The 22,478-nt window shown below is 44.3% G+C and overlaps 1 protein-coding gene across 1 annotated transcript in view; it reads left to right on the top strand.

Annotated features, from left to right (window-relative positions):
- The window catches only part of PAH (phenylalanine hydroxylase), a 73,215-nt gene that overhangs the window by 20,542 nt on the left and 30,195 nt on the right, over positions 1-22,478 (top strand). The window contains exons 3-4 of the mRNA XM_010357275.1: positions 1,362-1,545; positions 19,701-19,789. Coding sequence (XP_010355577.1) covers positions 1,362-1,545; positions 19,701-19,789 — 273 coding nt within the window. The remainder of the gene's footprint in view (positions 1-1,361; positions 1,546-19,700; positions 19,790-22,478) is intronic.

Raw genomic sequence — 22,478 nt, 5'->3', positions numbered from 1 at the left:
CCGTGTGGCTGTCTCTTCAACAGGCCAGGCACGCTGCCATCTTCCAGCCTTCACCTCCCTCAACTCCTTTAGGACTGTACATAAATCGTGCCATCCCAATGAGGCCCCATGTGCCTGCCCTATTTATTCCTGCAATCTGCCCTCACCCTGCCTCAGGAATGCCCATTTGCTTCCCCCTGCTCTGCCTTGCATTGCTGCCTCAGCCCTTCTCATTACAACATGCACAAATGAGTTTCTGCGTGTTGTGTCCCCTCAACTTCAATGTAAGCTTTATAAAGGAAAGCATCTTTATTTTGTTCACTGATGGATTCCAAGCTGCTAGAAGGATCATTGGCCACTGTTGGGTGCCACAAATATATATATTTATTGAATAGCTTGAATGGAAAGTAATTATATATATATATACACACACATATTATTTTATTTATTTATTTTTGAGACAGAGTCTCGCTTTGTCGCCCAGGTTGGAGTGCAGTGGCACGATCTTGGCTCACTGCAACCTCCACCTCTCTGGTTCAAGTAATTCCCCTGTCTCAGCCTCCCAAGTAGCTGGATTGGGATTATAGGCACACACCACCATGCATGGCTAATTCTTTTGTGTTTTTAGTAGAGATGGGGTTTCACCATGTTGGCCAGATTGGTCTTGAACTCCTGACCTCAGGCAATCCACCTGCCTCGGCCCCCCTAAAGTGCTGGGATTACAGGCATGAGTCACCGCACCTGGCCTATATAAATATATTAGTGGTAATTATATGAGATAATTTTTACTATGTGCCAAGTGGTGCATATGTATCATATCATCAACATTCCCAATGAACTTATAAAGCAGGTATAATTAAGACCAGCAAGTTACAGATGGAAAAACTGAGGATTAGAAACATAAAAGTACATTGTCTCACAAGCAATAAATTTAGATGTTAGATATAAATCAAGTAAGTCTGACCCCCCTATTCAAGCAGAACAATGTTGCTTCTATCTTATTTATTTATTGTAATTCCATAGAATTTCATTTGGGAAGTGGGGAGGTTTCCTATGTAAATATTTTTGGCAACCACTGTCTTAAATATTTTAACCAAATCAAAATCTTACAGTGGCAACTCTAGGCCTTTAGCAGATTTTCATGTGATTAAATTGTAACATGTGAACTAACTGCCCCACCTCCTGACACTTAGTACTTGGTTTTAAAGAAGAAAAAGTAAACAACTTTTGCAAATTTAAGGACTCTTTTCTACTCTTATAAAAACAATTGTATTTGTGAACTCTCCATTTTGTTGTGTTAGGTTTTATTGTACTGGTTCTGCATCTTTGACCTGTGTTAGTTCCAGTGACTGTCTCCTCACCCTCCCCATTCTCTCTTCTAGGAGAATGATATAAACCTGACCCACATTGAATCTAGACCTTCTCGTTTAAAGAAAGATGAGTACGAATTTTTCACTCATTTGGATAAACGTAGCCTGCCTGCTCTGACAAACATCATCAAGATCCTGAGGCACGACATTGGGGCCACTGTCCATGAGCTTTCACGAGATAAGAAGAAAGACACAGGTAAGAATTAGAGGAATTTTGCAACATAAGTAACTCCACACTGTCTTCATAAAATAACAGCAATATATATATTTAACAGCATATTTAAATATATGTATATTTAATACATATTGATGTTATTTTGCGGAAGCAAAATAATATATATGTATTGGAAATAATGCCTTGGAAGACTGTTTGGGGGACTGAGCAGATATAGGTTGGGGACCTAGGCAAGTGCGTGGTATATTTTAGACATATAATGAATTTTAGTTCTTTTTCCCCTTCCTAAAGATAGCTATTTCTTGGCCGGGCGCGGTGGCTCAAGCCTGTAATCCCAGCACTTTGGGAGGCCGAGACAGGCGGATCACGGGGTCAGGAGATCGAGACCAGCCTGGCTAACACGGTGAAACCCCATCTCTACTAAAAAAAATACAAAAAACTAGCTGGGTGAGGTAGCGGGCGCCTGTAGTCCCAGCTACTCGGGAGGCTGAAGCAGGAGAATGGTGTAAACCCAGGAGGCGGAGCTTGCAGTGAGCTGAGATCTGGCCACTGCACTCCAGCCTGGGCCACAGAGCGAGACTCCATCTCAAAAAAAAAAAAAAAAAAAGAAAGAAAAAAGAGATAGCTATTTCTTTTCTCTTTTCTTTTCTCTCTCTCTCTTGTTTTTTTCTTTTTTACTTTATAAGCTTTTAATTTGTATTTATTTTTATTTTTCTCTTTTTTCTTTTGACTTTTATTTTAAATTCAGGGTTATATGTACAGGCTTTTTACATGGGTGAATTGTGTGTCATGGGAATTTGGTGTACAGATAATTTTGTGACCCACGTAATCAGCGTAATACCCAATAAGTAGTATCTAGTTTTCAACAAAACCCATGAAAATAAGCAATGGGGAAAGAAGTTCCTAGTCAATACATGCTGCTGGGATAACTCGAAAGCCATATGCAGAAGATTGAAACTGGACCACTGCCTTTTACCATACACAAAAATCAACTCAAGATGGTTGAATGGATTTTTGCATCTCTCCATTCCAACCAGAGGGATCTCCCCATATAGCTCCAGCTCATAACATGCCAATTCCAGAGCTGGAGCTACCTGGCTTCTTGTTACTAGGGCTTTCATTGTCATTTTCCATCTTCTTATCTGTCTCTTCTACTCATACAAGCTCCTTGTGGGCAGGTACACTCTCTTACCTATATTTGTATCCTCAGAGTTTAGCACACTGCTTGGTACACAGGTGCTCTGCATATATTTCCAAGTGAATGACTAATAAAGGAGTTGTCAAAACTTGCATTGTCCCATTATTTACATACTGAAATGCTACCCAATCTCTCGGGGCTGGGGGGTGGGGGCGGGGAAGGGTGATGGAGTGTAGCAATTATAAGTGTGGGCTTGAAGTTGAATAGCCTGTGGTTCAAGTCCTACTTCTTCCACCTATTAAGTTTGATACCCCTGACAAATTGCTTTAACTGTCCTGACCTCAATTTTTCATAGGGCTTTTGTGAGGATTAAATGAAGTCATACATAAGCAGTGCTTAGAACAGTGCCTGGTGCACTGTAGGGCTGGACAAATGATACCATATGGTTGTTATTATGATTATGATTAGCCTGAAAGCAATACAAAGGAGCAAAGTGACTGCTTTTTAGGGTCTCAAGTATATTCAAGTGAACCATTTTTTAATAGACGTTTTATTTTATTTTTTATTTTTATTTTATTTTTTTTAGACAGAGTGTCACTCTTGTTGCCCAGGCTGGAGTGCAATGGTGCGATCTTGGCTCACCACAACCTCCGCCTCCCAGGTTCAAGCGATTCTCCCGCCTCAACCTCTTGAGTAGCTGGGATTATAGGCATGCGCCACCACGTCCAGCTAATTTTTGTATTTTCTGTACAGACGGGTTGTCACCATGTTTGTCAAGCTGGTCTCGAACTCTTGACCTCAGGTGATCTATCCGCCTCAGCCTCCCAAAGTGTTGGGATTACAAGCATGAGCCTCTGCGCCTGGCCTTAATAGGCTTTTTAGAAGAGCAATATTAGGCTTACAGAAAAATTACACAGAAAGTACAGAGAGTTCCCAGGTCTTTCATCCCTACCTCAGTTTTTTCTATTGACATCTTGCATTTCTGTGGTGTTTTTTTTTTTTTTTTTTTAGAATTGATGAGCCAATTAGGCCGGGCGCGGTGGCTCAAGCCTGTAATCCCAGCACTTTGGGAGGCCGAGATGGGTGGGCGGATCACAAGGTCAGGAGATCGAGACCATCCTGGCTAACACGGTGAAACCCCATCTCTACTAAAAAAAATACAAAAAAACTAGCCGGGCGAGGTGGCAGGCGCCTGTAGTCCCAGCTACTCGGGAGGCAGAGGCAGGAGAATGGTGTGAACCCGGGGGGCGGAGCTTGCAGTGAGCTGAGATCCGGCCACTGCACTCCAGCCTGGGTGACAGAGCGAGACTCCATCTCAAAAAAAAAAGAAAAAAAAATTATTAAAAAAAAAAAGAATTGATGAGCCAATATTGATATATTATCTCTAACTGAAGTCCATAGCTTACATTCGGGATCATGCTTTGTGTTTTGTAGTTTTATTGATTTTGACAAATGAGTAATGTCATGTATCTACCGTTTCAATGTCATACAGAATAGTTTCATTGCCCTAAAAATGCCCCGTGCTCCAGCTATTCATTCCTTCTTCTTTACACACTCCTTGCAGCAACCACTGATCTTTTTACTAGCTCCATAGTTTTGCTTTTTCAAGAATGCCACACAGTTGAAATCATACAGTATGTAGCCTTTTCAGACCAGCTTCCTCCATTTAGCAATACATATTTACAAATCCTCCATGTCTTTTTGTGATTTGATAGCTCATTTCTCTTTGTTCCTGAATAATATTCCATTGTCAGGATGTATCACAGTTTGCTTATGCATTCACCTATTGAAGGACATCGTGGTTGCTTCCAATTTTTGATGCTTATGAATAAAGCTGTGAATAAACATTCATGTGCAGGGTTTTGTGTGAAGATAAGTTTTCAACTGATTCAAGTAAATACTTAAGAATGTGATTGCAGAGATTAATTTCTTTAAAAAATTATTTTTTTCTACTGTAAAATCAAGTTTCTTTCCAAAACACTTGGAAAGACTTTGGGTCAAGAGGAGTTCAGGCACCATAACTGAAAGAAGCATTTGAATAGGCAGAGATGCTTTAAAATGAGACAAGATCCACCCTGTAAAATAGGCCACTGAAACATTTTTTAAAAGGTAGCTCCATGGTCTTTCTAGGAGACTCATCTCTGCCTTCATTCCCCTGTAGGCATAACCAAGGTAAGGAAAGCCCACCCCAGTGTTCTGGCTTTGCAGAGAGTGGGCAGCCATGCAGATGGGCTCAGGTCCCTGGAGGGCAGGCACTGGGAATTCCTCCCTGGATCAGTCCTATCTGCCTTCTTTCCTTTTCAGCCTCCCAAGCTGCTTCCCCAATGACTGCCCTCTCTTGCTTTTTTCCGGCCACCTGCTCTCAACAGGAGCTGCAGACCCTCTGGACAAAGGGCCTGCCAGATCCTGGGGCAATTCAGCCTCTGGTTGGAGCAGGCGGAGTCTGGGCCAGCTGGGGCCATGAGGAAGGAAATCAAAGCAATTGACAGGCAGACAGCCAGCCCCTGGAGGAGCCAGGGAATATATAGTAAACCAGCTGGAGAGCCGGCAGCCTGAACTGGAGGCTCAGAAAGGAGGTTCTTAGTGGGGACATAGAGGGGGAGTTAGGAGTGCAGACTCAGGAACCACGGTGACCATACTTGGTGTGACTTTGAGCAAATCATTCACCCTTGCAGTCTCCCACTGTATCAAAGGGGAGTCACAAGAGCCTCTGCCTTATAGGATTGGTGAAATCACACAAGTGAAGCACTGGGAACAGAGCAGAGCATGTTTAAGGACTTAAAGATATTCTCTATTCTTACCATTATCATCATTATCATTATAAACACTGGCATGAGCACAAGAGCTACCGAAATGCAGCCTGTACACAGCTCCTTTTTCAGAGAGTCTGGCAACTGGAAAGTGACCTGAGAGGTCATGCAGCCCTACAGACCCCTTCATTTTTCATTGTAAAAACAGAGGCTGGGACTTGCCTTAAGGCAAAGAGTGAGTTCTAGGGGGTCACGGGCAAGGGGGTGTTGAGAGCAGCTCTGTGCCAGGCACAGTGCTAGGAGAGAAAGGGTCAAACTGCCTGTTGTTAAGGAGCTCGCAGCCTGGCAAAGGGGAAGACACACCCAGGTAAGTAGAATAGAGGAACAGGTGCTGTGACAAAGACAAGGTTGGTGCAATTCGGCCTGTTTTCTGCTTGTGTTTAGCTCTGAGAATCCAGGAAGTATGAAAGTAAAAAAAAGCTAATGATATCTTTTTTTTTTTTTGAGATGGAGCCTCACTCTGTCGCCCAGGCTGGAGTACACGGGAGCACAATCTCGGCTCACTACAACCTCCGCCTTCGGGGTTCAAGCAATTCTCCTGCCTCAACCTCACCGAGTAGCTGGGATTACAGGTGCATGCCACCACACCCGGCTAATTTTTATATTTTTAGTAGAGATGGGGTTTCACCATGTTGGTCAGGCTGGTCTTGCACTCCTGACCTCAGGTGATCCGCCCACCTCGGCCTCCCAAAGTGCTGAGATTACAAATGTGAGCCACAGTGCCTGGCCTAAAAAGTTAATGTTTTTACATAGAGGCATCATGTAATAAAAGTTGGGCTTATTGGAACCTGGAGGAAGCACAGGTTCATTTCCCTAGCAGGGATTCTCACGTCCTTGCTCAAAATGGCAAGGTTGTTGATATTTGAAGTGGGGTAACATTTTCCCTAGGGAAGAAAAACTGGCTAAGACCAACCCTTTAAAACAACATGTGTTTTGTGACCCTTATTTCTTCAGATGATTGGTCACCCAATCCCATAGTGGCTGCCCCCACCTGACCTTAACTTACCTGTAATGAGACAGTTGATGCTGACATGCCACAACCTGGTATCTGCCAAGAAAGGCTCTTTGGGTTTCTGTGATAGTTTCCGTGAAGTGGGGTCTGGGCCAAGAAACAGGTCTTTTTAAGGAGAACAACCATTCCTTTGCAAAGTTGCCCTTTCTATAGGACTCAGTGGGAGAACAGTCAGAGGAAGAAAAGCATTGTAGTAGATCTGAACCTTTGATTCTTTCTCCGGACAAAATGCCCTTTTTATTGAAGGGCACAGATCTCAGAGGTGAGTCTGACAGCAGGTTCAAGTAGGAGAAATCAATTAAGCTAAACCACTTTCCACTCTAGTTTTTAAACCATTCAAAAAGCCATGTGGGTGATAGAAAATAAAAGTTTTTCAGTTTCTTAATTGCGAAAGTTCTCCACCCAAAACAGCTTAAGAGAAGGTTAATTACAGCGACATGGTAAAGAAACCCCAACCTTCTCAATGCCTCCTGGAGAAGCTGATGTCAATTTAATAGGATTTTAATCCAGAGAGTCTTTTGAATACTTGAGGTCTATTCTCCTGCTACCCTCTTTCCTGATGACTTCAAATCCTTCTTCAACCCAACATGAAAGAGCATTAATATCTTTCATCGATCAATCTACTAATCCTTTTACCTTTCCCTTTGAGTCAACTGCATGACATTACATTTAGTGGGGGTTAGAAAATTCCTACATGGAGATAGATTGCAGCCAGGAGAAGCGGGCAGACACAGTCTCTTGGGTAGACAGAGGTATAACATCACCATTTGAGAAATATGTTTGCAGTTATTTTCCAAGAGCAGATAAATATCTGTTGGGTTTTGTTTAATTTATGGTGATTATAAGGGGAAGAAAAGTGGATTCAAATTACCAGAACAACTACTGGTTCTGTGGAAAGCAGAAAGACCTATCTGCCTATCTGCCTATCTATCTATCTATCTATCCATCCATCCATCCATCCATCCATCCATCTATCAATCATCTATCTATCTATCTATCTATCTATCTATCTATCTATCTATCTATCTATGTTGCCTGGGGACACTTATGATTGCTATGAGAAGACAAAAGCAACATCATTATAGTCATTCCTTCCCTCTTGTTGCCCCTCCTTGCCTTCTTGAGTTTTTTCTGCTTCAACATTGCTGACCTGAAGAACAGTGCTGAGTAAAGCTGACATTTCAGATCAATTGGGGTTGAAGGGAGGATAGGATTCCTTAGAGGGCTCTGAAAAGCCCCTGGGATTGTGGGCAAGACAGTACATGGGTGTGCATGCATATTTTTTAGGAGACAAGATTTTTCAAAGGGGCTATGGTTCCCAAAGAGTTAAGAATTTTTAGAGAGAAGCTGCTTAGGGCTGGAAGGGAATCCATATGGTTAGAGTTTTTCTCCACTCCCACCACCTGAGCGTTTCTTTCCTCTCTCCTTTCCTCTGCTTGGCTTTTCTGTCTCCACCTTCCCACTGCCCTCTTCTCAGTTCTAAACCTGCTCCCATGCATTTCACTTTGTGCATTCCGTGGGTGGCTTTCACAGCTGTAGATATATGTGGCTCTTTGTCTGCAGGAGACCAAGTATCTACATGTTTGCAAAAACACAGGATTGACTGCCTTTTTCAGTCTTTACCTGGATGCTTGCTGGATGCGCTGATGTAGCACTAAGTCCTGGCAGCTGGGGAGGTCACTCGTTTCAGCAGACTGCCTCACTGAGACAAGCAGACTCCAGCTGAGAGGATCAGCCCATACAGGGGGAGCTGACACCAACCCAGGAGCGGGAAGCAGAGTCTCTTCATATCCTTGGTAGACTGTCTTCTCCCTGCAGTCAGTCACAGGCAGCTCTCTTCATTGGCAAAGGAAGATCCTGAGCAAATGCTATTTCTGCAGCCCATCTAGTTTGCCAGGTCACAGAGCTTCAAGCTCAGGAAGATTAAAAAATTATGAGGAGGCTCTCATTCTAAGAGGAATCCCTCACTGGTATGCCACATCCAGTGTTTTCCAAATTCTTTCACATTAGGTTGTCTCATTTAAGCTTTGCAACAACCAACTCTGACAGCTAAAGCAAACATTCTTGTTTTCAATATTAGAAAACAAGTCAGAAAGGTATAATTAAAAGATTGCATGGATTTTGCAGTTCAATTCCTGGACTGTAGCTGTTTGGCCAAGTTGCTGTCCCCCTTTAGGCCTCAATTTTTTCATCTGCAAATGAAGAAATCCAGGTACCAGTGTGGTTGTGTGGATTATATGATATAATTTTCATAAAGTGCCTAGCATGTAGGGCCCATGCAAAAGGTTACAAGTAAACTTACCCTTAATTCTCTCATAAGGATACACACACAATGAATCTTAGGGTTGAGCATGTCCAAACTCCCAAAACTCTTGATGTTTGATAAACAAAGGCAACTGCGAAATGCTCTTTGGGTCAGTCTAAAAGATTGTGAAAGGTAGAAAAAAATTAGACAGGGAATACATTTTCTCTGTGTGACAGGTGTGTTCTCTCAGTTGAAGAAGGAAGTAAAAGGATATGGAATGACTATAACTAAATGTCACTTTGCCATCATGCTGGATTGAGGGAGTATTGTCGTGACGCACTAAGGGCCATGAATTTAGAGTCAAGAGCCAGGATTTGGGTCTCCATTTTGTACACTACCAGCTAGGTTTGAATTCCATCTGACACCCTTCCAGATGGATGACCCCTTGTCCTTAATCTGTGAAACGGAGCAAAGACCCACTCTCCCAATTCCTGTGGTTCCTTGAGGGGATTATGTGGAGTACCCTGTGCATTAGGGTACTTAAAGATCAAGTTGAACTTGCTTGAGTTGAATAGGCCCTTGATCTTAGACATCCTTAAGCTTCAATAGGGAGAGCTCTCTATGATCTATAACCCCAGCCAATAACAGGTTACTTGTCACCACCAGTTCCATGGACATAGATACTGACCAGGCCAGTAATAATATATAAGGAATTGGTTGCAGCCACCACCTCATTGAAGCCAGGCTTACCTAGCAGCCATGGGGACAACTTCATGTGTGGGATTGTATAATGGGCCCTGTGAATGATCTTGCATTTCCAAATACATTTTGTGCTTAACATCATCCACTTGGTACTATATTGCACATGGCACTGGCATATGAGATAAAAGATCAGCTTTCACGCAGCTTTTCTTTCTCCTTCCCTTCTTTCTTCCTCTTTCCTTCCCTCCTTCCACCATCCTGTTTCCTCCTTGCTTCCTTCTTTCTTCTTTCCCTTTTCTCTTCTCTTCTTCCTTTCCTTGTACCATTCGGACAATACTCAAAACCAATAGCCTCTTTTATTTTTCATCCTCTTTGATGTTTTTGTAGCATTTGATACAAATATACCCCAGGAATTCTCTCTTTCCTTAGCATTTTATGAATTATGTGGCCCTTACCTTTTAAAAATCTTGACTGTTGGAATTTTCTTCCTTTTCTTACTACTCCTTCTCAAACAGCACAGAGTCAGCGTTGCCAAATTCCTCTCTCATTCACATCTATCTCCTAATTCAGTTATCATTTATGCTACTGATATTGATTGAGTGCCCACTCGGTGTCAGTCACATGATAGGATGCAATAGTGAAAAAGACAGACATGGCGCCTCGACCCGTGCATTGTGTAATCTAGTAGGTTGTGGCTACATGGCATAATACATGGCAGTGATAGAGAAGGTGGCAGCCTCAGGAGTAGTCTTAGGAGGTGCACTGAGTCCAGGCGTGGGTTCAGTTGATGAGAAGAAGGGGAGCAGGGCCAAATAAGTGCTCCTGGAGTGACACAGCCGATACATGGAGGAGGCTTTAAGTATCTTCTGTTTGGCCCAATGTTGGTTGACCATAACTAGAGTTGTCAGTGACAGGCAACCAGATCTCAATGCAATGGTGAGCTCTCAGAAGACAGAATTGGATATTTGGGGATATAGGGGCCAACCTGCCAATGGATAATGTTTATGAGATACATAGTATCTTAAAAACGATATTGGGAGGGTAGTTGTAATTTAGGGGGTGGTTGGAATAAATGGCCCTACAGGTTATTATTTTATTTATTCATAATTTCACTCATATCTAGTCACTCACTCCCTCTGCTTAGTAAGCACAATTTCACTCTTCATGTGTGTGAGATCCCTTTTAGTCATCTAGTTTGGGGATTCTTATTTTTCCATGTGAACAGAGAGAACAGATGCTTTGCCCTAAAACCACTACACCTGACTTCTGACCACTGCTGTCTCCAGGAGGCAGAGGGTAATAGGCATCATCAGCCAGCCTTTGGCTCATCATTCTTGCCAAGAGCTTCCTGAAGAGTATTCCTTCTCCAGAAAGAAAGTAGAAGCTACTTAAAAGAGAAAAACAAAACCGTTAAAAGTCTTGCTCCTGCAGGATGTTGGCAAGCTGTCTCTTCTTCCTTTGTGGGAGCTGTGGAGATCAGCACGCAGCAACTGCTTCTCTGCGCGGCTGGAGGCCACTGCCTAGAAGGAGACATCCGGGAGCCTGGGAGGGGGTGGTGAAAACAGCCTTCTATTTCACACCCAAGAAACCAGGATTTATTGCTCTCTCTGAGACAGGCTGGAGGCAAGCCTGGGTGCCTTGCCGGCTAACCCCTGGGGCTGGTGAACGTCCGGTGGAGGGAGGGGGTAAGATTGGACTCAGCCTGCACCTTGAGCTGCTGTAAATTGAATGGGCCTCCTCTGACCCACTGGCCAGGAAGCAGGTTCTGGCCAGGCCTGGGGGGTCTTTTGCTCAGTGACGCTCCTGAGCCAGCCGCCCCTTGGCGTCCTGGCTAAGCATTTGACCCCGACTTAATGGGACCACTACGTGGGTGTCCAGGGCCAGCTCTCCAGCGGGCTGCTTCCTTTGGAGCCAAATCAATATTTATTAATGATCTGCCCCCACCGGGTGCCTCCGCTCCACAGAGGGCCTCTGTTGCCCCAGCCTGCCCAAGTCATTCATTAACCGCGAAGCCCAGCCGCCCACCCGAGAGGCTGTTGAGGGGCTCACAGAGGCCAGCCCACCGGCCGAGGTATTTGGCAAGGCCATTAATGAGCTAATCTGATTTAACTTTTCAAAACAGAGGTCTGGGTCGCTGGGGTCAGTCTCTATTTCCAGCTTTGTGAGAGAGACTGGGTGGGGGAAGGGACCTGCAGCCTTCAGTAAAGAAAAGAAGGGGTATGTGAAGGAGAACTTACGTTAAAAAGAGACTATCTCTAAATCCAGGGATGCTTAGGATGGGGCAGGCCCAAGGCTGTCCTAGGGATCTTCTTCAAGCACCTTTAGAGATCTACTTTAGTTTGTCACACTTCCTTTCCTTCTCAAGGTGGGAGAAAATGAATCTAAAATTTAAAAGCACTCCTTCACCACCACCACACTTTTATTCAAAGCCCAGCATTGCTTTTTGGTGAAGTGCATTGGCTGCAGAATTGTTTTTTCAGCTCAGCTAGCTCAGTGATCTTGAGCAAATCACTTTATCTCTTTGAGCCTGTTTGCTCATCAGTGAACAGCAATAATGTCTACCACCTAGGACTGTTTTGAGAATTAAAGGAGATGATGAAAGTAAAGCACTTAGCACAGTATCTGGTGCATAATAAGCTCTCAAGAAAATGTAACTTTAGAGGAAAAAGGGTAGCGCTACCTTTTTGCCTGGGAAAAATCAGAAGAGCCCAGGTGCAGAGGTTAGAGACACAAGCACAGACTGGCTTGGCCTCTAGTGGCCTCTGAGACCACTAACTTAGTCAGACAAGCAACTCTGGAGTTTATTATGAGGCTCAAGTGCAAGGACTGATGTCACAGGTGCACCTGTTGTGGGTCAGTTTCTTCCCACTCCAAAGAAGGAGGCAGGCAAGGGCTCAGCACCTTGCCCATTTCACAGATGCAAAGCCAGAGACTCAGGAATTAAGTAGTTTGCTCAGACTCCCATGTTGTGTGGGTGGGAAAGATGAGACTTGAACTCAGACCTGCTGGCTTCAAGCCCAGGATGTGCACACCCTTCGCACAATGTAAAGAGTCAGTACATGTGTCAAGGCTTGGCACTGAGTTTGTCTGGGATCCTCTGTGGTCTCTCCTGAGGTCCTTGCACTGCCTGTTTCACAACTCTGCAAGATGGGAAGTGAGCCACATCAGGAATCGATCCCCAATCCCCAACACCCAGCACCCAGGTGCCTCTCCCCGGTCTCGTTCCTCAGGCTTTGTCCCTGCTCTCCAACATGATAGCTGGTGAATTTCTCTCTCTCTCTCTTTTTTTTTTTTTTTTTTGAGACGGAGTCTCACTCTGTCACCCAGGCTGGAGTGCAGTGGCCGGATCTCGGCTCACTGCAAGCCCCACCTCCCGGGTTCACGCCATTCTCCTGCCTCAGCCTCCCGAGTAGCTGGGACTACAGGCGCCCGCCACCTCGCCCGGCTGATTTTTTGTATTTTTAATAGAGATGAGGTTTCACCGTGTTAGCCAGGATGGTCTCGATCTCCTGACCTCGTGATCCGCCCGTCTCGGCCTCCCAAAGTGCTGGGGTTACAGGCTTGAGCCACCGCGCCCGGCCGAATTTCTCTTAATGGTTAGGCCTGACCTGGGTCCTCATCCTACCATAGAAGACGCATACACTGTACCCACGGGCATTAACTTCACGTGACGGAATAGATCAAAGATGGGGCTGGGCTGCTGCCTGGAGGAAGTGAGCACCAGGCCTTCTCACCCTTTCTCACTTGCCCTTCTATAATGATAATAATACCACTACCAGATACTTATAAGCACTTGCTGTGTGCCAGACACCATTCTAAGCACTCTCCATACATGAGTTCATTTTAATCCTCGCATCAACCCTCTGAAGGACATACTATTATTATAGCTATTTCGTAAACGGGAAACTAGGGAACAGAGAGATTCAGTAATTTGCACAAAGTTCCAAAGTTCCAAAGTTCCAAAGTTGAGATTTGAGCTAGATTGGAGCTAGGCGGTCTGGCTAGGTGTGTATGAAGAGCCCGCAGGCTTTGCCACTTCTCCAGCCTGGCTGTGTTTTGGACCTTTTGTTGAAGATGGTGGGGTCTCGAAGCCACCAAAGGCCCCTGGACTCAGGTGAGCACCCTGTAGCCTCGCAGGGCTACCTTGGGGTCCCTCACAGCCTCTGTGACAAGGTGCAGAGCTCAAAGGTCTGGGATGTGGCGAGCTGTTTTGATCTTTGTCTTCTTTTTACAGAGACTTGAATCATCTGAGTCTTGGCAAATTTTCTCAAGTTCTTCAAATTTTTTGTTTTTGTTTTGTTTTATTTTGTTTTGTTGCTCCGACCAAGAGAGCTGAACGAAGTCAGGTGGCCCAGTAAGAATTCTCCTTTGGATAAGGAAAAAAAGGGGGAGAAAAAAAAAAAAAAAAATCACCCAGAGCTGGAAATACGCTGGTTCTGCTGCCCTCTGGCGTTCGCTGGGCGCCAGCCAGCCCACACAGCCCCAGGTCAAGGTGGTGCACCCTAGCTTAGGTTTACGGGGAAGAACGTTGTTTCTCTGGTGGGAGGAGAAAGGGAAATGAGGCAGTGCATTTGGGAACTGAGCAAATGTAGTGACTGTATTTCTGAAAAATAAATGAGGTTGACACATTGATTGAAGTGGAGCTGACTTTTCAAGTATCCTCTGGCCAGTCTCAGCCCTTCAGAGGATCCCACGGGTCTCAGAATAAGAAACTCAAAAGGGTTTGACGCGCAGATGAATCTAATACCCACATGTCACAGAAACTGAAGCCCAAGATTAGAAACCTCTTAATATCAAAGCTGGACAGAGAACCAGCTTCCTGATCCCAATCTCTGTTCTTTCCTCCTCCCTCCCCCTCCTCCTTTAATCATCATCATTAAAATCATTGTCATACTAATGGTTAACACTGATAAAGCACTTATTATGGGCCACTGTGCTAAGATGTGTCAAATTGCTGCAGCATTTAATTCATCCAATAATATGGAAAGAGCATTTTAATTCATTTTGTGAACAGGGAAACTAAGACTCCAGGAGATAAGACACTGGCCAGTTGCACAACAAAATAAGTGGCAGAGACTTTCGAGCCTTGCTGGAAAACTTTCCACTCTGCTCTCTGCTATGATAAGCTAAGGACAGAGTAGAAAAAATTATATATATATATATGTATATGTGTATATATGTCTGTATATGCATATATATACACATACATATCTAGTATGTGTCATATGTGTGTGTGTTTATATACATACACACACATATGTAACTCAAAGCTGAGCAGTAATACTATCTACTATGTGCCAATATTGTTATCCATAAATCATGCATATTAACTCATTTGACATCATGTTGTTCTTATAAAGCAATATTTTCTAGTACTACTATTACCACCATTTCAAAGATAGGAAGAGTGAGGCACAAAGAGATTTAGTAACTTTTCCTGGGCTCATAGATAGTAAACGCAGAGATAAGATTCAAACCTGGGCTGTCTGGCTGTTGTAAGACTCTTAACCATTGCTGGACTGACTATTCATGACACAAATAGGAAACCAACTCCGGACTAGGGCCAGATCCTGACTATCCCAGATTTCATTGAGCCATGCCAAGGCAATGTCAAGTCACCAGGGTCTTCCCTCTGGGGTCTAGAGGCAGAGGATGTCATAGTAAATAGCATGTTGCCTTTAACCTCAAAAAGACAAGAGATAAGTGTTGGCAAGGGTGTGGAGAAGAGGGAACCCTTGTACTCTGCTTATGGGGATGTAAGTTGGCACAGCGATTACGGAAAACAGCATGAAAGTCCCTCAAAAATTTAAAATATAAATACCATACTTTGCAGAAATCCCATGTCTGAGTATATATTCAAAGGAAATGAAATCAGTATGTCGAAGAGATGTCTACACCCCCTATTCATTGCAGTATTATTCACAACAGCCAAGGGAAACAACCTACATATCTATCAACAGGTGGATGAATGAAGAAAATGTGATACCCCCAAACACAGACACACACACACTAGAATATTATTCAGCCATAAAAAGGAAATCTTGTCATTTGGGACAACATGGGTGAATCCGAAGGGCATTATGCCAAGTGAAATAAGCCAGACACAGAAAGACAAATACTGCATGGTATCACTTATATCCAATTCAAAACGTGTTGAATTTATAGAAGCAGAGAGTAGGATGTTGGCTGCCAGGGGGTAGGGTGATGAGAGAAATTGGGAGATGGTCAAGGGTACAAAGTTTCAGTCATAAGATGAGCAAGTGCTGGGGGTCAAATGTACGTACGGCATGGTGACTATTGTTAATCACACTTTACTGTGTACTTGAAATTTGCTCAGAGAGATCTGAAGTGTCCTGGTCCCACTCCATCCCCACACAGGAAAAATGACTACATGAGATGATTAATATGTTCATTAACTTGATCATGGTAACCATGATGCATGCATGTATTAAATAATTACATTGTATTTATAATTTTATAATATAAATATATATAAGTGTTATATAAAATATATGCAATAGGCCAGGTGTGGTGACTCACACCTGTAATCCCAGAACTTCGGGAGGCCGAGGCAGGCGGATCATGAGGTCAGGAGTTCCAGACCAGCCTGGCCAATGTGGCGAAATCCTGTCTCTACTAAAAATACAAAAATTAGCGGGGTGTGGTGGCACGTGCCTGTAGTCCCAGCTACTTGGGAGGCTGAGGCAGGAAAATTGCTTGAACCTGGGAGGCTTAGGTTGCAGTGAGCCGAGATTACACCACTGCACTCCAGCCTGGGCAACAGAGAAAGACTCCGTTTCAAATAAATAAATACTAAAATATATGCAATATATACAAATATAATTGTGTGTATACATGAAAATTTTACAATTGTATGCAATTTTATACAATTGTAATTTTATATTATAAAATATATACATTTTTTATTGTTCCATTATACCCCAATGAAGATGGAATTTTTAAAAAAGAATTTAAAAAAGAGCATCCCCATAACTTTCCATTTCCTTATGCTTCTTTATTCTTCTTCTTCAAGAATTTCCTGACATCGTCACGTATTTACATTTACTTATTTCGTGTTGCCCCTGCCAGAACGTAAGCACCACAAGGATGAAGACTCCCTTGTATGCACCCCCCAGTGCTTTGTGCTTGGAATGCAGGAGGTGCTCAGTACACACTTGTGGAATCTCCTTTGGTGATTCTAAGGGTCCCCTAAGTAAGAAGGGGGTGCAGCAAGAAAGGACTTGGCCTGCCTTATTTCTGGGGCCAGCAGTTACTGACAGAATTATGAATGATTCCCAGGCAAAAGAGAAATGATGAATGAATGGAGACAGGCTACCTCCACGGTGCGGGGATGGGGTTATCCATGGTGCTGAACACAGAGGAGAGAAGTTAGGTCCCCTTGTCCAGGTGGGTGCCAGTCATTGAAACCCCGCAGTGGAAATGTCCTGGAGAAACAAGAAAGATCTTTCTTAAAGAAGATCCTGAGTCCTGGATGACTCTGAAGTGCTGATTCCTTTCTCAAGGCCTTGCAAACCTGGGTGGGAAAAACCCCCATTCCTGGCACTGACAACAGAGGTTCAGTGTGCAATACAAATGCTGGACCCACAGAGGAAGGAGAGCTTGGGGAGGGGTGTAGGTGACAAGGTGGGAAGCCACGTTCCTCACCAAGCGAGCAGAGCATGGTATTGAGTCACCCGAGACTCCAAAGTTTCAGCAGTTGGGACCAAGCAGGTCTATCAAGAGACTTGCCCTCACTGTTCCTCAGTTTCTTCATCTGTAAAATGGGATAATAATAATACCTACCTCAAAGGACTGTTGCAGAAATTGAAGGGGATAGCATATGTGAAATGTTTAGGGCAGTGTCTGATACACAGCAAGTACTACAGAAGTGCTACCTGGAATGATGGCAGCATCTGCTTCTGTTCTTGCTGTCCATAGGGAGCCAATCTGGAAAAGAGGGCTGGGCTTTAGGGGCATGGAAACCTCTGGGCAGGAAATCTGGCTTCAGAGCCAGCCCTCCTTATCAGTATGCTCTGCCACCTTCCCATGAGTGGCAGGAGATTGACGATCAAGACCAGAAGCCAGAGAGTCAGCTAGACCTGTATTTAAATCCTGACTCCACTGTTTCTTAGCAGTGTGTGTATTTGGGTTTGCACTAAACCTCTCTGTACCTCAGTGTCCTCGTCTTTAAAATGGGAATATTAATAGTACCCACCTCACAGCTAAAATATTTAGAACACCATTCTGTGTTAGTTTTATTGCTAACATGGGTGGTAGAGAGCCTAGGCTCCTTAGCTCTGCAGAAACAAGGGTCTAAATGGACCTTGATGAACTGCTGGAATCAGCTCTCTTTGTTTTGCTGGAATGCAGCTGCTGCTCCTCCTGAGGCTTCTGTTTAGATCATGGATGGAATTTCCCTAGATTGGCCACTAGATGGCATGCATGCTCTTTCCTGTACCATCTAAGTAGGTCAGAATCATGAATAATGGGTGTCAGATGGAAAGTCGTGTTTTATGTGCCAGACGCTGAGCGGCACCCTTTGCCTGTTTCTCATCACTGCCCACAGCACTCCTCAGATTCAAGGAGCTACTCCACCAGAAATGCTACACCAGAAGTGCCTGGCACATGGGAAGCCTTCAAAAACACATTTGCGGTTCTTCCTATAGTTGTGTATCCCAGTTGTTTTGTTCCTCCTCCGGGACACAGAGACACAGATAGGATAAGTAGGCAGATGGAGCCCAGGTTCTAAGCCAGACCGGATGCTGATTGGAAGTTCAGCATCTTCCCCTCAACCTCATTTCAGGGGAAGTTTGGAAGCCTTGTGCTCACTTCAGGGTTCCCACCACATCTATTTTGGCTCTCTGGATTCTTTTTGAATCTACCACTTTCTTACTCCTGGTGTGATCTTAAACCAGCTATTTAAAATTTTAGAGCCTCAGTTTCTTACCCGCGCAAGAGGGGTTATCATGCCTGCCTTATTTTGGAGGTACCTCAGAAATAGCAACTGTACTAAAGCAGGCACTCTGGATGGTGGTTACTGCTGTCAATACCTTAAATGTTAACATAACCAGGGTGAATCCATTAGTTCCTTCCTTCCCTCCTTTCTTCCTTCCCTTTTTTCCTTCCTTCCTTATCTTCTTTTCTCCCTCCTTTCTATCCTTTTTTTCCCTCCCTCTCTTCCCTCTTTCTTCCTTCCTTCTTTTTCTCTTTATGCCTGGTACAACAAAGTACCCATGGTTTCTGCCCTCATGAAACTTACAGTCCAAAATGCCCTTGTCTCTGTTCATTCCTGCAAAATTTTCACCTGCAATGTGTCTTGTTTCCTGTAACCCACAGGGACGTCAGTGCTGCCACCTGCCCTTCTCCCTGGGCCCCTCTCTCTGTAAGACCCAGGTGTTGTAGTCCACCCTACTCAAGCCCAACCCCTTCCCCACTGCACTGGCTCAGAAGCAAGTCTGAAATCCTTTAGGTGCTGCAAGGCATCTTCAGATCCCAACTACCTGACTCCCTTCGCTCTGCTTCACAATGGCTTTCTAACTGGCTTTGCAATCAAAAGACTTTGCTGCAGTGCCTGGGGCCTTTGGGAGGGAAACACATAATGGGAAGATGGGATCTCATGAACTTGTTTACAGTAGAACAGTCTGGTTTTATATAATTTATATTTTGGGCCTATATGTAATATTCTGCTGCGAATGGCAGGACGCAGTGGCTCATGCCTGTAATCCCAGCACTTTGGAAGTCCAAGGGGGTGGGTCACCTGAGGTCAAAAGTTCGAGACCAGCCCAGTCAACATGGTGAAACTCTGCCTCTACCAAAACTATAAAAATTAGCCAGGCATGGTGGAGCGCACCTGTAATCCTAGCTATTCGGGAGGCTGAGGCAGGAGAGTCGCTTGAACCCGGGAGGCAGAGGTTGCAGCGAGCTGAGATCACGTGCCACTGTACTCCAGCTTGGGTGACAGAGGGGAAAAAAAATTCTGCTACTAAAGAAAACCATCAAAGAAAACTACCATGATGGGTGGGAGGGAGATGAATTTTGAGATAATTCAGAGAACATCTCCAGGAAAGATAATGTATTTAGGAATGGGTTTTAAAACTGGTTTCTAAGGAAAATGGAGTTTAACTTTTGAATGACAGTAATTTGGGGGTTATCTGGAAGCCAGCCCACTTGCCATCACCATTGACTGGGATACCCACTTCTGATCTCAGCGAGACCTTTAGCCATGTCCTGCCAATCTGCACTCAGGACTTTGCCTTCTCTGTGTTTCAGTGCCCTGGTTCCCAAGAACCATTCAAGAACTGGACAGATTTGCCAATCAGATTCTCAGCTATGGAGCGGAACTGGATGCTGACCACCCTGTGAGTCCATGGCCCATAGGATGAGATTCTTTCAGTGCCTCTCCTCCACTCCCCTCCCCTCCTCCTACCTCCTCCACTTGGAGCAATGTGCTTGTTCCCTTGTTCAACAAACACTTATTGTGTTCCTATCTACACGAGGGCTGGGAAAAATTAGCAAGACATTATTGTCATCATCATTATCATGGTCATTATTATTGTAGGAGCAAATATAAATCACTGTCCAGAAACTATTGTCTCTATATACTAGATCTGTGTGTGCACAAATCATCATTGCTTCTGCCTGTGTACATCCATGGAGGTTTAAATCAAGTGCTTGGTAAACAGCAACCTGTACTAACAACTCTGCCAACTGCAGGGGGCAGGGGGGAGTGGCGACATTGAAACTGGATCTTAAAAACTGAGTGGGAGATGTTGGTCAGATAAGGAACAGAGAGGGCTTATGGCTGAAAGAACAGTGTATGAGAATACCAAGAGTCCTGGAAGCATCCACAATATTGTGGCAATGACTGGTTGGTGCATTAAGTATGATAATGAGAGATGCAGTTGGGGCAGTGGGTTGGGATCAGATTGTAAAAGGTCTGATAGACCAGAAAGAGGAACACGGACTGGGCCTGTGTCTTGCGGTCATGGGGGCAGGTCCTTTAATGGTTTTTGAGTAGAGGACTGGGTAGGGGAACTTTCATCGTTCCCTCTACTCTGGGGCAGAGGGTCTGGGAAGGAACAGCCCAGGCTGCAGTGACTCGGGGCCAGGTCTCACAGCCTCCTTTGGTGGGAAGGGCCAACGTCCTGTTGCCTGCCCTTTATTCTCTGCCAGGCAAATGACTCTTTAATCTTTAAATGACTTGCAGCCATTTACATTGGTGAAGGTTTAGTAGAACCCAGAGGAAGCGTCTACACTTCCACAGGAGTCTGTTTTCTCCTCACATTTATGTGGGTCTTTACAATCAGCAAAGGATGTTCGCAAAGGCCTTTTTCAGGAGGCAAAGCAGATGCTTCCATCTTACAAAACTAGTGAGGCCTGAGGAGCCTGATGACTTTTCTAGGGACCTGTGCTATACTGTGAATCCTGAGAGCTCATGGTGCCTGGAGACAAAGACCTGGCTAGTGGCAGAAATCCAGGCTCTTTTACAGAGGCCAAAGGCGAACTATCAGGGGCAGGCTGGCCTTTTGAAATATGAATGATTTATGCTTCTTCTAATTCAAAGTGTAAAACCCATTATAGTGGGCTTGAAAACACAGAAGAGCATGAGGAGGAAAATGAAAAGCAACCATAATTTTAGTTATTTCTATTTTTCTCTCTGGACTATTCTGCATTTTTTAAATAATGAGAAAGCATATATAAACAGAAACAAAGGTGAATTTCCTCCCATCTCCCAGACTTCAAAACAGAAAAAAAAAAATCACCTATTATCACACTATTCTAAAATAATCAATAAATCAATATTAATATTTGGGTGTGCCTCCATCCTTCCTCCTTTCTCTCTCTGTCTCTCTCTCTAAATATATATATATATGTATATATGCACACAATTGTGTGTGGGTGTGTGTGTATAGTGCCACAACTTACTAACCAGCACCCAATTGCAAACGTATAGGAAGTTTGAGTCTCGCCTGTGCATTTTCAGTTGAACTTCCAATGACTTCCTTGAATATTAGCTGTGAAATTAAACTAAGTTATATTTAAACTAAGGATAGGAATTACATTTAAAGCTCTTAGTATATATTACTTAAATACTCTCTCTCGCTGAAAACTAAAGGTAAATGTGGGGACTTTTGACCCCCATTCCATCCTCCTGTATACCATGTAGCCTACTCCCAGGAGCCCTGGGGTGCCAAGGTTGCCCCAGGTGGGACTCTGCTTTGTGTACCCGTTCAACAGGTCTCTGTCTGGGGCCTCTTAGCCATCAATTCTGTCCGCAAAGCATCTCCAAAGATACTGGTTCTCAGAAAAGCTATCTGTTCACCTCTGACCCCATCCAAGGGGTCTGCCCAGCAGGGCGTTATTCTCCTCTTACCAAACTCCTATCTTCCTGCCCCAAACCAGCATTTTTCCCACTGGTCTCACTCCCTTTTCATTTGGGGCAGTGGAAGACGCCAATACAAAGAGATTGACATTTTTCTCCCTGTATCCTCATGTCCCCTCCAAAGCAGCTGGCACTGGCTTTAAAAGTCTCTGGAATTCATTGGGCTTTAAAAGCCACGTCTTTGACTCCCTGCCCTCTCAATGTTATGAATTTTATTGTAAAAATACAACATATCAGGTACACAGTTCCCTGAAGACGAGGCGCCAGGCTCTCTCTGTTCCTTTGGTTTCTCATCAGATCCCAGGGACGTGGGCCAAGGACAAAGCAAACACTCCAGCGTGCTTTCCCAGAGACCCCAGGGCCCACACGCCTGGCTGCAGTGTGTGACTGCAAACAGAAACCAGCACAAGGAGTGGCGCAGGCAGCGGGTGTTCTTCTCGAAAGGACCCTCTGTTCTCTCTGTCCTATTGCATCCTGTGTAATCTCTTCGTCCCTGAACCCGGCCCTTGGCAGTATGCATGGATGTGTGACCCAATATCTCTCATCAGGTCCTCCAAAGCAGTCACTTTGAAAAATGAAGTAAAGGAAGGATTGTTTCCAAGATAGAGGGAAAATGGCCTCTGCCTTTCAGTTTTAGCTAAGTGGGAAAATGAAATAGGAAAGCT

Source organism: Rhinopithecus roxellana, chromosome 10, assembly GCF_007565055.1.
Source record: "Rhinopithecus roxellana isolate Shanxi Qingling chromosome 10, ASM756505v1, whole genome shotgun sequence".
NCBI classification, from domain to species: Eukaryota; Metazoa; Chordata; class Mammalia; order Primates; family Cercopithecidae; genus Rhinopithecus; species Rhinopithecus roxellana.
Note: the sequence above shows the minus strand (reverse complement) of the source record. Positions and strands in the feature narration are given on the sequence as shown.